General features: G+C 38.3%; 1 protein-coding gene across 3 annotated transcripts in view; it reads right to left on the reverse strand.

Annotated features, from left to right (window-relative positions):
• Nucleotides 1-17,035, reverse strand: part of SCAMP1 (secretory carrier membrane protein 1) — a 92,588-nt gene that overhangs the window by 33,132 nt on the left and 42,421 nt on the right. For 2 of the 3 annotated variants that reach the window (XM_037902960.2, XM_037902961.2), the window contains 2 exons: nt 11,029-11,157; nt 4,402-4,561 (listed from right to left, as the gene is read on the reverse strand). In XM_037902960.2, the coding sequence (XP_037758888.1) occupies nt 4,402-4,561; nt 11,029-11,157 (289 nt within the window). The remainder of the gene's footprint in view (nt 1-4,401; nt 4,562-11,028; nt 11,158-17,035) is intronic. The other variant, XM_043547045.1, reaches the window with a different exon arrangement.

The raw sequence follows: 17,035 nt of genomic DNA on the forward strand, positions 1-17,035 counted from the left end.
TGATTTTTACATCATTGAAAAGCTCCTGATGGAGTTATATTGGCCTTTTACTATTCTTTCTATCTTTCCTTTGTACTGGGATAATTTGCCTTTAATATTGTCTACTTTAGAAACTGCTAGCTCTCCTGAACTCCTGTGTCCCTTAGATCTTCTTCCCATAAGACCATACTTACCAGTTCTCCGTATTTGTTAAAGTCTGGTTTTTTGAAATTCATTGTCCCTATTCTGCTGGTCTCACTCCTTCCTTTCCTTAGAATGATGAAATCTATCATTTCATGATCATTTTCACCCAAATTTCCTTCAACCTTCAGATTGCCTTCAACCTTTAGGCCTTGTTTACACTTGTGGCAGTGTGTAGGGTACATGTAACTACGTTCCACAGTAAAAAGCAGGCTGCGTCCAGACTGTGTTGTTTACCTACACATGGTAGTGAAAAGCTCTGGCAGGAGGGAGAAAGAGAAGAAAGGTTCCAGCAACAGGGAGGTAGCAGGACACTACACTACTAAAAAGAGTAGTGTAGACATAGGAAACTCTGCTTGGTGTCTAGAGAGCCATAAATGGTATATATACCATAGGCTTCTGGCATGTCTGTATTCTACTTGCCTAAGCAGTGCCTCATCATCTACACTGCTATATATACACCCATCCTAGCTGGGTGTGCAGTGTCTGTACTCTACACGCTGCCATAAGCATAAACCTACCCTTAGATTCATTTTGTATCTGCTTACAGTGACAAAAACAAGCCTTTACTGGTTTTGCCTCCATAGTTATTGAACAGCCAACAAAGCTCTGAGAGGGGAAACTAGACTCTATTCCTATCTGTGCATCTTCAACAGAATTGTGTACCAAGTTCCTTTCAATTACACCTGTACAAACTCACAGAATATAGTGGGCTGCATAGGTGTCTCTGAGGGAATAATTTTGGGGATAATGCATAAGAAAGAGAACTCTGGTTAACTCTCAGACTGGAGTTTGCAAGGCTGGTAGGGGAAAAAATCCATACCTTTAATTTTCAAGCTGAGAACAGCTGATATAGAGTCACAGACATAATATACACAGAACCACAATATGTCATTTCTACAGTTACATTTTCAACCACACTACTAGAACCATTTAGCAGCAAAAAATTCTCATATACCTCATACTACCAGTTTATATACTCACTATCTGGAAAGGGGGACTAAAAACAGGACCAAAAGAAGCAGATCTGGTTCTGAAAGACTGCATAAGTGACGTTCTTCTGTCAAAACAGTATACATGTTTAGCTTTTTTAATCTTTCCTCATAAGTCAATTTCTTCAGCCTCCTGATCATTTCTATTGCTTCCTTACGAATTCCTTTCAGGTTCTTTTGTGCTCCATATGTCAACATCACTCCAATGCATCTTATTTACCTCTTCTTTTCCTACTTCTTTCCTTGTATGTTAAAGAGGAAAAGATGCATGCCAACCCTGGCAACCTCTTCTGACTTCTTCGCACTGCATAACACAAAACATTCACTTGCATAGAGTACAAGGCAGAGAAGGAAGGAGACTGAATGCAGAAGAATCAGCAGGAGATGCTCAGCAGCAGAAGTGTAACTTCCTTGCCTCACCTCTGCTGTTTTGAGGAAAACACAAATGTCTATTCTTAGTCCGCATGCAGCCCTCCTGCTTAAGCAGGAAAAAGACAGACTCTAAGGTCAATACTAGAAACACTACAATGGCATAGCTGTAGATGAGCTGCTGTAGTGCTGCAGTGTAGACACTACAGTGGCAGAAAGGGTTCTTCCATCACTACACTGGGCTTAGCCTGGCTTAACTACATCACACGGGCATGAAATTTTTCACAGCCCTGAACAATGTAGTTAAGCCAACCTAACCCTGTAGCACAGACTAGCCCTAAGTAATAAATGGAAGCCCAATGCAATCACATGTATTCCATGGCCTTAAGCCAAACTATGCATCTTAGAAGGATAGTGTGTATCTCTCTCTCTCTCTATACACACACACACAGCACCTTTACATTTCATATGTGATTGGGTATTAGCCCTATGAGTGGACCTTGAACTCGAAATAATATCCTTCTTATAAGGATGCACATCATCAAATGAGTCAATTGCATTACAGAGAAGTGACCATGACTCCAAAATTAAAGTTGCAATAGGGTTTCTGTTTAAAGTCCAATTTCCAAATTTCTCTAAAATCCAGATATGGAGAGTCTGATCATCTTGAAAACTGGTATGCCAGTTCAGGACTCAGGGTAAAGCAAAGTTAAGAGCTGTGAGGACAAGAGATGCCTCTATACAAGCTGAAAAAAAAAAAAAAAAAAGAAACATTTAGAAAAAAAATTTCAACTTTTTGAAAAAGGGGAAAAAGTGGAGAGGAATGTGAAACATATCACTGGGTGCTCACAGTGAGATCTCCTGTCTAGAGCCACGAATTTTAAAACCTAAAAGAAAGAAGTTTCTTCTTGGCTCTGCTGGGTAGGAAGCAGAGCTGTAGCTATGAAGCCCAGAGTAGTGTACACATTTGGGAGAAAGCTGGGATGCCTGATACCACCCACCACTCTCTCCACGTCTTCCTCCTGTACAGCCCAGATCAACCTCCATAAGCCTGATCCTGGAGAGTGTGGGCAGACTGGCTCAGAAGCAGGAAGTTCTAGCCCCCAGCTCCAAATCATACTGGTTTTCCAATCACCAGGTGGTCTCAAGCCCTTGGGATCCTCAACCTTATGTATGTAGGCTCCCCAGCACTCCCTATCCTCTACAGCTGATTATATACCTATAATGGGTTCACTGTTAATCAATCAAGCTAAGTTTCCAGCTAAGTTTGCTTTTTAGTTAACCACATCATCCCTTGAACAACATCTATGGAAAGCTATGCTGTTGGTTAAAAGGAAAATATACAGAACACAGCAGCTGCCTAAGTTATCGAAATATAGGATTGAAAGAAGAGAATTTTAAAGTTTAAGTCAGTAAAAATATAATGCTTCATTATGATATGAATAGGGTAAGCAATCAAGAATTTCAGAATAAGTGCCCACTCATAAATTTCCACAAAACAAACTGTGAATTAAAACCAATTTAGTTATGTCAGTGTAAGTGTGTGTGCAGACCAGGCCTTAAATCAAGGTGTATTTGCTGAGAAAAAGGCAGTTCAGTGCTTGTTGGAAAGGGACCACTGAAAAAAATGTAATCATGAACATTCAGAGTTAGAATGCAACTGTGATAGAAACTGCTCCTTAATTCATGTACATGAGAGGGGGAAAAAAAATGAAGTATGAGAGCTATGAAGGATATTTAAACTTTATATTTTTCCTTTGGCCACTTCACTGTTTTTTAGAAAAAGAAAATCCCACAGACCATTTGAGCCCTCAAGAGAACCTTGAATATATTATCAAGATATCAAAACCTTTACCCAATTTGCAATTATTTGTTAAATCCTAATTCAAAAAGAAATGTTATAACACAGTATTGATCAAAATTCAAATTAAATCCACTGATAAGCTCTGAAGAGTAATCAAAACTCAAAAAAAGTATATTTCACATGCACAGTTTAGTTGTATGCAGAGCTCTAAAATATTTAACTGTGACACTACTTTTTGAAAGACATGACTCAGTTTGATTGTTGATTAATTTACTATCTCACATTAGAGTTCTGGATTTCTTAAAATAAAACAAAATCTTACTCCCCAAATTTAATTTGATTAATGTACATCAATCATGAATATGGATTTGCAAACTGATGCATTCTTTTTGTCAATTAACCACAACAGATAAGAGTTACCAGTGTAACTCTAGTACCATCAAATGATATTCACTGAATGTGCTTACTGAGCAGATAGCTCAACTGCTTTTTATAATCAATATATTAGGATGAAAATAAAAAATGAAAATAAGCTGCACTTAATATCTGTAGTAACATCTCATGTTGTTGTAGACGTACAGTGGCAGTTAACTTGTCAATGTATGATTACTTAAATCTATTTTATGAAGCTCATTTAGAAACTTTATATTTAGGCAGCACTTTAAAATTTAAAAATGTAAATATTATACTTATTCAGAATTGGTGGTGACTTTAGAGGTGATAGGATAGAAGCTTGGTGAGAATTTTCCTGATATTTGAAGTCCAGCTAACACAACACCAGGTCATCCATTCCCTACCAATATCAGTTCTATATCAGTAGTTACATACATTTTAAAAAATGCCATTCCTAATTATTAGCTTCCTAAGCTAGCCTTTCATCATCAGTTTATGCTTTGGATGCACCAAGTGAGTTAATATGACTTGCCGCTTCCAATAATTAATAATAATAATTCAGGTTAATACGGCAACTAAGTTGAGTAAAATTCTACTTAAAGATGAATACATTTCAAAATGCATAACGTGCATTAAAAATATTCAAAACCAGATTGGCGTTACCTGAAGGCTCCATAAAGTGGTCTGTACCAGCAGACAAATGAACAAGGAGTAAAAAGCAAGAACCAGAGGATACTCAATCCAAAATCAACCCCTCGTGCAGGATCAACACAAAACCAGGCCAAACATCCAAAGATATTTAGAAACAGTGTCACTGCATGGACTGTAGAACAAAAAAATAGTTTGTATTAACCTGAGTTTATGCAACAAATATTTCAATTGTTGACGTATTACCTAAATAAATGTAAAAGCTTTAAACAAAATACATCACATCACTCTTATATCAACATCCTATCTCTGTAATAGACTAGTCTGCTAGTTTCATACACCTGTCTGAAATAATGATGAAGCTCCCAGTGTAGTTAAGCACTGAACAAGTACATTCAAGATTTTTAGAAAAAATAATATGTAGTATAGAGTTGGGGGGTGGGGGGGATATCAAGTTTTCACAAAAATGAGGCACTGTATATCAGGATTTCCAGCAAGTACTGATTTATAGCATCAAAGAGTTAAATAGATAAATAAAGTTCTCTCAGCTGCAGTTGCTGACACATCTGCTACAGTAATTACTGGATACAAATCTTTGCAAATACCTTCTTATATACTGTTTAGTTATTTTCTCTGAAAGTCAGACCAGTAAATATGTACAAGAACATGATGCTACCCTATTATTAGATATACAGAAGGCCTGCACTGTTCATGTCTTTTTAAAAAGCTTCTTAAAGTATACAAAGTAGTCTGTATTTAGCAAGTGAAATTCTCATTTGAAAAGAAAATTACAAATCATAAATCCTTTTAACGCAAATGTTATGCTATCTCTCAAATGAAATACAGCAAATTAGTATCCTAACACAAAGTATTTCACACTGAAACAAAAACTGAAAACTAATTCTATAAAAGCATAAATTCATATTGTATGTTCTAATATTTCTTATAACAAGAAATCTGTCACCTTATTAATACTCAGAACTATAGTTCCCAGTCTCCTGTTTTAGTTAGTACATGCCAGTGGCCTATCAAGTAAGAGATATCAAAACAGATATTAGAGGTTAGCTTTTTTCTAAGGTTTGTTAAAGAATTTAAACATTATAACCCAAGAATTAATTAAAATGTATTTAGATTTTTCAAGTCAGAGAAGGCACAGCAGAAGCAAGACACACTGGAACTCTTACTCTCCAGGCGATCTGAGGATAAGAACATTAGAGTCCGTGTTATCAGCCTCCAGAGGGTAGATGAAGACACATCCATGCCTCTCTTTTCAGCACTCCCCAGTGGCCAAATCAGGAACAATTTTGCCAACACAAGGGAGACACTGGCCTTGGGGACATAGGGCAAAGTGCAGTAATTATGACTGTGTGAGATGGGAGAGACATCAAGCAATCTCTAGCTGAGAGCTAATTTGGGGTGACTACTAAATTTAAGCTCTGGATAGTAGTTTTAAGCACCTTTCACCCTATTTACCCCTTCAAATCCAGACCTGGTAAGCAGTTACCGAAAGATCACCACCACCTTCATAATAATCTAATAATCATAACATAATCTAACCCCTCCACCTCCACCCCGAAAAAAGCCACTCTTATTCCCAAATAAGAGCGTCTACACTGGGAGTTATATCAGTATAACTACTGCAGTTAAAATTCAGAGTTTAGTTTACACTGGTATAACTTTTCCATGTAGATATGCTCTTACTGATCTTAGTCTAGTTCTTAGCAGACATGCATTCTCATTGTAATTAATATCTTACAGCCTTGTTAACCCTGAGCTCCCTCTCAAACACTGAAGCCCGTTGGAAGGAAAACTTGCACTGCTGCTGCCTGTGCTACACCTACTTTGTGGATAAACAGATGGTTTCATTTTGCAGAACTACCCATCTGGTATGTCTGATGAAAAGAAATTCATCTACAGCAGTTTTTGTAATAACCTCTGCTTGAACAGTCTAAAATTTACCATTATTATTCTGGAGAAAGAAGGGCCGTTGCCAGAGTACATTATACAAAGAATAAGATTTTCCTTTCTCCCTCAACCCAGTGGGACAGTCTACATCTGTTATTATTAGTACATAAAGAACAGTGCTCAATGCCACTCACTCCTGAAATCACTCTTTAAAATGAGGACTCCTCACTTATACCAAAAACCTAATCTATTTTGTTTTTTAAATGCATTTAAAATTTACCTGGTAATTTTAACAGAGTACCCAAAACCTACTGGTTCAAGGCAAAGCCATAAAACATCCTTAAAAGTGAAGATGGAATGACTGCCTGCTACTTAATTCAGCAAGTGGCAGGGTCCATGAGGGCTGTCAGAGGAGAAGAAAAATGTGTGGAAGGAGTTTTCAGATCCTAGAGAGGGGAGTTTTCTTTCCAGGAATGGTTGGTCTTGGTGTCCTCTTTTCTTATTCTACAACAGTGGATTAGGGAAGAGACAGTGAATGCAGCAAACAATATCCTGCATGAGGAGAAGCTACTTTACTGTGCCATTAGCAGGAAATTGGGAAGTAGATAACCCCAGATGATAGTGATATGTAGAAAAAGCAGAGAGCCTACCAGGTTGCCACCCTGGAAATGAATGCTTAAGTATTCACTGCCCATGGACAAGCTTAGGAAGCCTGTTCACACACTGAGAACACAGCCTTGGACTCAGATAGCAGCTTCAGCTCTTGCCCCCAGTTGTTTTGACCCTCGAAATTCTTCAGAACAAGACTGAAAAACTTAACATCCAACAGATGAAGCCTCTTGTCATGACGCAGAATAGATTCATTCTGAGAAAAGAATGGATTACTTCAGGTAGAATTCAGTATTCACCTTGTAAATTAATCCTGGAAAATGCTGAAAAACCATCTTTCCACAAAGATGTGCAGGTATGGCAGACAGATTACAAATGTTTACGCTCACCCACTCTCCTGACTGAGCCCACTGCAAGAAGGAAGGCCCTCTTAATAAAGGGAGCAAACCGGAAAGGCTGTTCTTAAGACAGAATCTGAATCTACAGGATGAAGTTCTGGTCTTCTTGAATCCTGTCAGAAAGAAGTTTGAAACATCCTGGAGCCAGCAAGACAGGGTAACAACATCCCTGATGTGACACCAGGCCATGAAAATCATCCAGAACATACAATGCTCTCCAGACACATGTAACCTCAGCAAAGAAACCATGCTTGAAGAAATGGTGCTGTTCAATTCACATGCGGCCAGCCTCAGATTAAGGTAGTTGGAAGTGCACAAGCCCTTGAGATGGTAGGTGCTGGGTCTCAGCAAGTGTCCACAGAGATGGGGGGGAGGAGAGAAGGGGTTATTAAGTAAGATCATCAGGTCTGAAAACCAGCAGCACTGGGGCCACCACGGAGCAAGCAAAAATAAGAGGTTCGTCCAACCTGCCATTCCTTAAGCTCCTAGTCAGAAGAGGGAAATGGCATCCCAAATCCCCTCTCCAACTTTATATAAAGCATCATAAAAGGAGGATACAGGAGTTGAACATCCAAGAACACAAACAGGGAAGTCTGGCAAACACCATCAAGATAATCAGCACAATAGAGTGTGCCTCAGACTCTGGTAAACATCCTTGAAAACTAAGATCAAGACTCCCTTCTCCCAACACAGTTTGTGACTGAGCCAATTTGCAAGGATGTTATTGTGGCCCACCAGATACAGGCCCTCAGGAAGCCAAGACAGGCTTCCACCCAAATTCCCAGGAAGCATGGCTCTGAAAAATGGGGGTGTGCTAAGAAAATTCCCCTGGTGGTTGACAGAAGCCACCACTGTTCTATTATTTTAGCTTGTAAAAACATGGGAGTTCAGGGAAAGAAAAGCCTTCTAGTTTAGTGAGGCACAACCCAACAGATGAACGTAACAGAGACCGCTAAATGGAAAGGGAGGATTACAAAGGCCAGAGACACATTCATGCCCATGGAACTAAATCCACACAGGCTGCTAAGTGTACTAGCATTTTTGGAGATTGCTCCTTACAGGGAATGGGCAGAGGTTCTGTACTAACAGATAGGGACTGAAACTAACGAAGCATCTGCAAACAGATATTCAGGACCACATGCAAACAGGGAAATTTCTTGTAAGGAGTAAAGTAGGACTAGGTCCAGTTTAATCAGGAAACCAAGTTGAGACAGACACCAGAGCACCATGTCCTGCATATTAGCAGTTGGGAGGACTGAGGGTCCCTGAATGAAAATGCCATAGAGTTACAGATAAAGATGGAGGTTGGCAACCAAGTCAATTAAGATCTTCAGAAAACAGCCTGTCACTAAGGAAAGAGCAAGGGTCAAGGTGTTAAACTGAAAGCATCTGTTACTCAGGGCAACATGCAGACAATGACAATAGTGCAAAAAGGTGTGCCTCTACAATCTATCGAACAGAAACAGACACCTGAAAACAGACTGGAGGACTATTCTGGCCTTAGAAGAGGCTGGGCAGCTACCAAGGAGCTGAACTTATCAGAACTGGGGCTGGCTACCATTATGTCCAGGGGCCCCTTGACCTTGTGGAGGCAGAGAAGTTCCTGAAGAGCTGGGTAAGCTGTGAAAACGCACTGCAAGCTGAGGAAGGATGATAAATATCAGAAAACCAGGCAGGCAGATTGCTAAGGCAATGAGTACCCCAAGAGGGGGAGCCCTGTCACTCTCGTGAAGTGTAGACAAAACCAGCTAGGCATCCTCCTAAGTAGTATGTGTCACAGAGTCTAATCAAATGGCCAGCCTCAGTTGACACCCACTACATGGAGTGGGGGAGCACTGAGAGCTTGGGCTTCCACCCATTTCCCCTGTCCTTAAGCGGATTCCTCAGGTTCCCAGCTTTTGGCCTTACTCTTTTCTCTCCTTTCTTTTTCTCATCCCCTCTTTCTTCCATAGTGTGCCTGCAAGACAAAGAAAAGGAATGAGAGGCCAAACTAAGGAAAACACAAGAAAGCCAAGTTAAAGCTTCCATCTTCCAAGGTGAAGAGAAAGCAGGTGTGGTTGAAATTAATATAATCAGGGCAGGCCTTCATAATGCTGTCTCTTTGCTTCTAGTTATTGACATTATAATGCCGTCTGTTCCTTAATCCACTGTTGTAGGATGGGGGAGAGAAATACAGTGTTGTTATAATTCCCATTTTGTTCTCTCCCCTCCCCAGGCTTGAAGTTTGACATTTTTAGAAATCAACCCCATAAATGGCTGGAGTTAGAAACTAATGCTGATACCATTTGAAATACTGAATTCCAAGCTTTCAGACTGGATATGGATCTTAAGCCTATATCATACTTATTAGAGTGACTAGTTTTGCATTTTACTTTTTTTTTTTTTTTTTTTTTTTAGAAGAGTGGTGATCCAGTAATGAATATAACAAGTTGTGGACTTCAAACTAGAGTAATTGTCATGGTTAAGTACTGAAAGCTGACTACTTTTGATTCATACACGGAGTTAAAATTAAAAAAGTAAAAAAAGATTACCAAGTATACTGGTGTCCAGATTTGTTCAACCTGGAACCTAGTGGAAAAGTGAGGGGTGCCTGAAATCCACATCTGTGTCTAATAAAGAAAATGCCAGGACACAAACACTACAGTTGGGGTGTAAACATACCGTATCCAAACAGCCACAAGCAACTGGAGAAGATGACACTGATCACAGCACAATGTACATTAAGATCTTGTATTACATTTTCCCACTGGTTGCCAGCAAGCTGCTGTGATCAAGACAGAGCAGTATATTTTGAAATAGTGCAGACTAAACACAAAGCCTGCAGAGACTGTGCTCTGAGTACCTCTGGTGTAGACAAGACAGTTTGATGTGGACAATATTCTTTTGTTTATTTACACTATACTAATCATCTTTTTAAGAAGACTATAACATTTAATTGTAGGCAAATTATTGTACAAGTATAATATGAACAATCACAAGGCTATAAACTCTAAATGAGGCTGAGTGACTAGAGCACTAAACTGGGAGACCTGAGTTCTATTCCTGGCTCTGCCACTAGCCTGCTGGTTGACCAGGGGCAAGCCACTTCACCTCCCTGCAGTTTCCCCATCTGTAAAATGTCAATAATGACATTTAGATCCCAATAGATAAAAGGAGGTATTGACGAAAATCACAGCAAAAGAGCAGGTATTATTACTATATTTAATTTGAAATTTTAGGGGGAAAAATTTTTTTTTTTTTTTTTGGTTAAACTTCCACTTATGTATAAAAAACAACAATTAGAATTAAGGCAAACAACAATTAGAGATTAGTTTGAAGATGGCAGTCATGTTTAAAAGGGAAAAATAAAATATACTAGAGCAGGTCTACGCACTAGTTATTTGTATGGTAATCTTTCCATAAATAATATCTAATTATTTTAAAAATTTTTAATGAATTTTAGAAAGATTTCTATTTTACAGTTTTCTATCGCACTTTTCACCATAATATCTATTTTCATGGAACGATTTTTTTTAAAATGAGGAATCCTGTTAAAAAATGTGTATTTAATTTCTAAGAAATAAATCTGTATTCTCTTAACACTGACGTTATCCTTAGCCACAAAAAAGATTATTTCATTTCAACATCTGACTTTACATTGGCGATAAATTTTTTTTGTGAAATGTAGATGTTGACTAGGTCAAAATAATTAAATGTACAGACTGTTAGGGTTCAGTAATTTTTTACTTACACATCCACAAGTAGTACATAATCTTTACTGTCTTCTGGAATTCTACAGGAATGTCTACAGAAAAATCCTGGTAGAAACAAGGACCCACTGGAAAATTCCCAGGCAGAGGCGGCCAATTATTTTTCCTGCCTGCAAGTCAAAAAAAACAAATAGTTTATAATACAATTTTATTATTTTCTTCTCTCTGCATATTAGAAAGAGATTTGCCTATTAAATTTGAACTGCTTTTTTCTCAAATTGTCTTACATATAGGATTCCTGCAGACCTATTAATAACTTGAACTAAAAAAACCAGAGACTAACAATCCGCTCTATGAAGATGTCAAACAGCAGAGCTAACTGAAAATGGAATGCAGCTGAACCAAGGAAAGAACAGGGTCTTCACTGGTCTGTGCAAAAGACTGTACAGGTGACAGAAGGATCTCATGAAACAACAAGAAAAAAGAAAAGTTCCCCAACTACTTCACGTAAAAGAAGCAGGTGCAAGCAGAACAGAAGCCCTCAAAATTCCCTGGATCTACAACTTAAGTGTACATGCCCCCTTCTGTGGTCCATGCTCAGCAGGGTCCTGTAGAAGGCTGGCAAACGAAAAGCATCCTCCGTACTCATAGCATCAGATTGACTGAGATGGTTGTGGTACCTGGATTTGGTAAACAAGTCCCTGTGTCTTTCTCTCAGACTCCCATTAATTCTAGATCTGTGAACAAAATCCAGTACTTCATGTGGATCTAGCACAGTTTGTGGTCTTAACTTCGCTGAATAAAGCAGGGTGGATGAAAATCAATAATTTGTTGTTTTTCTTTTGAAAGATTTTTTAGATGTAAAACATTTTTTATTTCAATTATATACATTTTTCTTTTTAAAAATAAATTTAAAATTAAATTGAAATTATGACAGCCTATCCAATTTACTATAATCTATTAAAACATTTAAATTAAATAAAAAATAATATTCAAGCAATACATGTCTGCTGTCAAGGTTTTAGTGACAGTAAAACCACTGAACTGGTAGAAGTCACTGACTGGCTAAGTACATGAACCAAATTTCTGCTGATGTGCTAAACCAGCTTTTGACAGCAACAATCCCTTCTATAGGTTCAGAGATAATATTTTCTTCTTTTCAGCAAACTCAACTAGTTCCATCCAATGACTAGTTCATTAAAATTGGGAGTTGAAAAAGTAGAAAAGCTTGTTTTCCCTTTTCAATCTATGAATAAAAATGAGGTATGAGAGGATGAGATCTACTAATTTTAAAAACATGAATGACATGGTGACCAGAAACAATCAAGTCAATCCTTCCTTTTTTGCTTTTGTATCTGGAATATTTAAAGTAGTTTTATTTAACCATTAAAAACTATTTTAAAATACTGTTTTTGTGGATTTTTAATTGAATTCCAATTTCCGTCCAAATGCAGCTTGACAAAAACATCACATGTAAAACATTAATCATGTAGTAAATAGGAAATGCATCATTCACCATTTTCTAACACAATAAAAATGTAAAAATTAAGAATCTGAATAAGTATGTTAAGCTACATAACTGCTTAAATAAATATGTTTAGAAAGATATAGTGTATCTTCCTGATTAGGAAAAAAAGTACCACCAAATTTAGTGTAGAGGCTACAGTTAGCTGCAAATTAACATATTTTAATAGTTATACCAACCAATAACAATCTATCTTTCTTTAGGGAAATAACTAAAAAATGCAAAACAAGTTTCAAATCAATGCTTCAGATCAAAGATTCACATTAGCTGATTTAAATCATGATTCAAATCAATCCACTCGCTAAGTGCACAAGCCTGAAGAAGAGGGGCTTATCAAGTAAAGTGATCTCTCCTGTGGTGCAGTCAAGAAAGCAATATACAAAGGCCTACCACTCTAAGGTTTGGAGAACCTTTATCAACTTGTGTGACAAAATGAGGATACTTCTCATCAAAGATATGGCACAGTCATCCTGGATTTCCTGCAAACTGGTCTAGTCATGGGCTAGAGCAGTGTTTCTCGCATGCGACCACCAGTGGCTTTGTGTGTGGCCTTGACAGCCTCCCAAGCATAGGTGGAGATTTGAGGGTGGGGGGAGAAGAGGAAGCAATGGCCCCTCCCTGTAGCTCCCAGTTGTTGCTCCTGAATAGCTGTTACCAAGAGCAGTGAGATGCACCACCTCGATGTTTGCTCTGGCACCGGCAGCAGGGATGGGCACCCTGCACCATACAGCCCTCTCGGCGGCTCCAGGCACCACCTCTCGAGACATGAGGCCAGTGAGCACAGTGCCGGAGATGGCTCTTATCACTGGAGGCGGCTGTGGTGTTCAGTCTCTGGGCTGCTACCCTGGCAGTTCCCCTCCACTCATCCGGTCAGGGCACAGGGAGCCTGGGACTCCGCAGGTGGATTTTTTTTTTTTTTAATGGTTTTTTCCTCAAAAAGCATTCTATCTAAAGTTAGTTTTAATTAAGATACATTATAACTCAAACATATCTCATCATGGGATAGGGATTATAAATTCTAGAAGATACCATCAGAGATGCTTAGCTTTGAAGTTCTTGAACTGTGGATTTGTGTCTCCAGAGACAATATGCTTGTTAACAGCAACAATGTTTTTAAACAAAACACACAACACAACACAACATAATATAATATGAGAAGAGAAACAGACCTCAACCCAACTGTCCCTCTGCAAATGTGTGTACGCAGAGTGAATCCCTTACCTCTCTCTAAAAGTGCAAAGTTTCAAAAAGCTCAATGAATAGAAGATTGTTGCGGGCAGAATAGATCTGGATAAGGAGAAGTCTGGAGATAAATGTGAGAAGGGAGGGACAGGTAGTAGAAACAAAAGTGAAACTGTTCAAGCAGCATATTCCAGAAATCTTGAGGTCTTTCTGAGTGTAGCCTTCATTGATTTGAGATCTACCATACCATTCTCTCACTAGAAGGGAAAACCTATAATGGCAGCAGGCCATAAAAGAGACCCAGTTTGGGAATATTTGAATGAAGTTCCTCTACCTGTGAGTCAGACAGGCATGCATGCAAAATGCAAATAGTGCAACAAAGAAATGCAAGGCCTGGTTGCTCGAATGAAACAACATCATGAGAAGCGTTCCTTCTCAGGAGGAAACTGAGCTGAAGATGATGAAAGGAACATGCCTGAACATGCAGGATCTTCAGGTTGGTAAACTTTTATTTCATAATTCTTTCTTAAGGACTGCCTCTCTTCCTTCTGAACTATTCTTGAATTCTTAAGTTTGAGCAAAAAATATAGTTGTTACTCTATGGTACTGTCATTTTAGATGCAGTTGTGATAAAAAATAAATAGCTGAAATAGGCAGATCTTCCTTTTACCATTTCACCTTTGAAGTAGTACGGAGCGTCAGTGAATGCAATGAGTAATACTAAATGAGCAGTATGATAATTAAATAACTGCACTGACTTATTTTATTTAGGAGAATCCATCCTCAAAATACAGGATTCTGAAGACTATCCACCTTCAAGATCACCATTTTCTATAGTTTCAGAGTTATCTGCCAATGATAGTGTTTCAGTCACATGATGTATGTCACATAGCCACAGTATATCACCTGTAGCAAAAAGAGAAACAACCATAGATAAGTTTGTGATAAGAACCAGCAGATTACAAAAAGAGGTAATGGATGAAAAAATTGTCCGGTTTGTTTATGCAACAAACTCTCCTTTCCGTATGATTGAGAACCCACACTTCATTAACACAGTCATTAAGACCAGGATACAGTCCACCCAATAGAGCACATGTCGCAGGCAAATTGCTGGATAACGCGTATGAAAGAGAAATTGAGCAGTGTGCAAAATGTCTAGAGGGTAAAATTGTTAACCCGAGTCTTGATGGGTGGAGCGATGTCCACAATGATCCTGTTGTATGTGCTTGTGTGACAACAGAAGAAGGGAATGTCTTCCTTACAGAAACAATTGATACATCAGGAAATGCACACGCACAGAATACTTAAAAGAAGTAGCAGTGAAAGCTATAACAAACTATGGAGAAAAAAAATCAAATGTCTAGTATGCAGCTTGGTCACAGACAATGCTGCAAATGTATCCAAGATGAGAAGAAATTATTTAGAAGAGAGTCCCAAGCTAATATCATACGGTTGCCGTGCTCGTTTGATGCACCTCCTAGCCAAAGACTTCAGAAATAAAGGCTAATGTTGTTGAAATTGCAAAATACTTCCGTAACAACCACTTTGCAGCAGCTGCTCTGAAAAAAGTGGGAGGAACCAAGCTAACTCTCCCACAAGACGTGCACTGGAACTCAGTAGTGGACTGTTTTGAGCACTATATCAAGAACTGGTCTAATCTGATGACAGTTTGTGAACAAAATCATGAAAAAATAGATGGCACTGTCACAGCCAAAGTTCTCAACATTGGGCTTAAGAGAAGTGTTGAACGCATGCTGAGTACCCTGAAGCCTATTTCTGTAGCCTTGAACAATTTGCAGGTTTTGTTTTATTGCTGACGCTGCTGAAATTTGGAAGGAACTGAGTGAGATCTTAAAAAGAGAAATATGCAATGACAGAGATAAATTACAAACATTAAAAAAAACGAATGGGACAAGCACTATCTCTAGCTCATTTTCTTGCAAATATTTTCAATACTCAAAACCAGGGTCAAAACTTAACTGCTGAAGAAGAGGAGCTGGCTATGACATGGACATCCAGCAATCATCCCTCCATCATGGCAACTATAATAAACTTCAGCGTTAAGGGTGAACCATTCAAGAAATATATGTTTGCTGATGATGTTTTAAAGAAAGTCACACCAGTGAACTGGTGGAAGTCACTTAAGCACTGGGATTCAGAGACTGTTGAAGTGATAATCTCACTTTTAACAGCAATAGCTTCTTCTGCCGGTGTAGAAAGAATATTTTCTTCCTTTGGACTAATTCATTCCAAACTGAGAAATCATTTGGGACCTGAAAAAGCAGGAAAGCTTGTTCTTCTTTTCCAGATTATGAACAAACCAGAAAATGAAGGTGAAGATGACTGAGGTAGCTGCAGAAGCCAATAATTTTAAGTTTCTCATGTTCACCTGGCTCACATAGTTGATTTAATTTTGGGGTTTTTTTTTAAATATTTCATTTAACTATTTTAGTTAAACAATTTTAACTAAAACAAACCTGATTTTAAAAAACTTGAATGTTTAACTAAATTCAGCAAAGAGTCCTGTGGCACCCTTTAGACTAGCAGACGTATTGGAGCATAAGCTTTCGTGGCATCCGACGAAGTGGGTATTCACCCACGAAAGCTTATGCTCCAATGTGTCTGTTAGTCTATAAGCTGCCACAGGACTTGCTGCTGCTTTTACAGATCCAGACTAACACGGCTACCCCTCTGATACTTAACTAAATTCAAAAATTCATATGCTTGTTTTGTTAAAATATTATATGTTTGCTGTTGAAGAAAAAAATCCCGAATACATAAAGTTGTTGTTTTAGTTAAATAAAACAATTTAAATGTCTGTCTGGTGATGTTCTCCTCCTAATACAGCATGGCAAGAAAATCCTGCAAATATTAATGATTAACCTGTTGAACTGCAGATAGTTCACCTCCCAATGACTTCATAAATATCTGCTTTGATTACCTTTGGTAAAAGAAATAACCAATCATTTTCTGATATAGCTGTAAAACTAATCTGAAAAGTTTTCAAAATAAATCACTTAAAAATGTATAGCGTGTACCTTCTAAAAATGAAACCTACATCTGAGCTGTGAAGAATATGTATTAAGGTTATAACAACCAAAAAGAATGCACATTTATGTAGAGATCCATGATTAATTAGAGTCTTCCTGCTTTCAGAAGACATAAAGGAGCAACACTTGGATACAGAAACTACAGAACCCGAACCACCAAAAAAGAAAATCAGCCGTCTGCTGGTGGCTTCCGACTCAGATGATGAAAATGAACATGAGTCAGTCCGCTCTGCTTTGGATCATTATCAAGCAGAACCCGTCATCAGCATGGACACATGTTCCATGGAATGG

This window comes from Chelonia mydas, chromosome 5 (genome assembly GCF_015237465.2).
Source record: "Chelonia mydas isolate rCheMyd1 chromosome 5, rCheMyd1.pri.v2, whole genome shotgun sequence".
In the NCBI taxonomy this organism is placed as follows: domain Eukaryota; kingdom Metazoa; phylum Chordata; order Testudines; family Cheloniidae; genus Chelonia; species Chelonia mydas.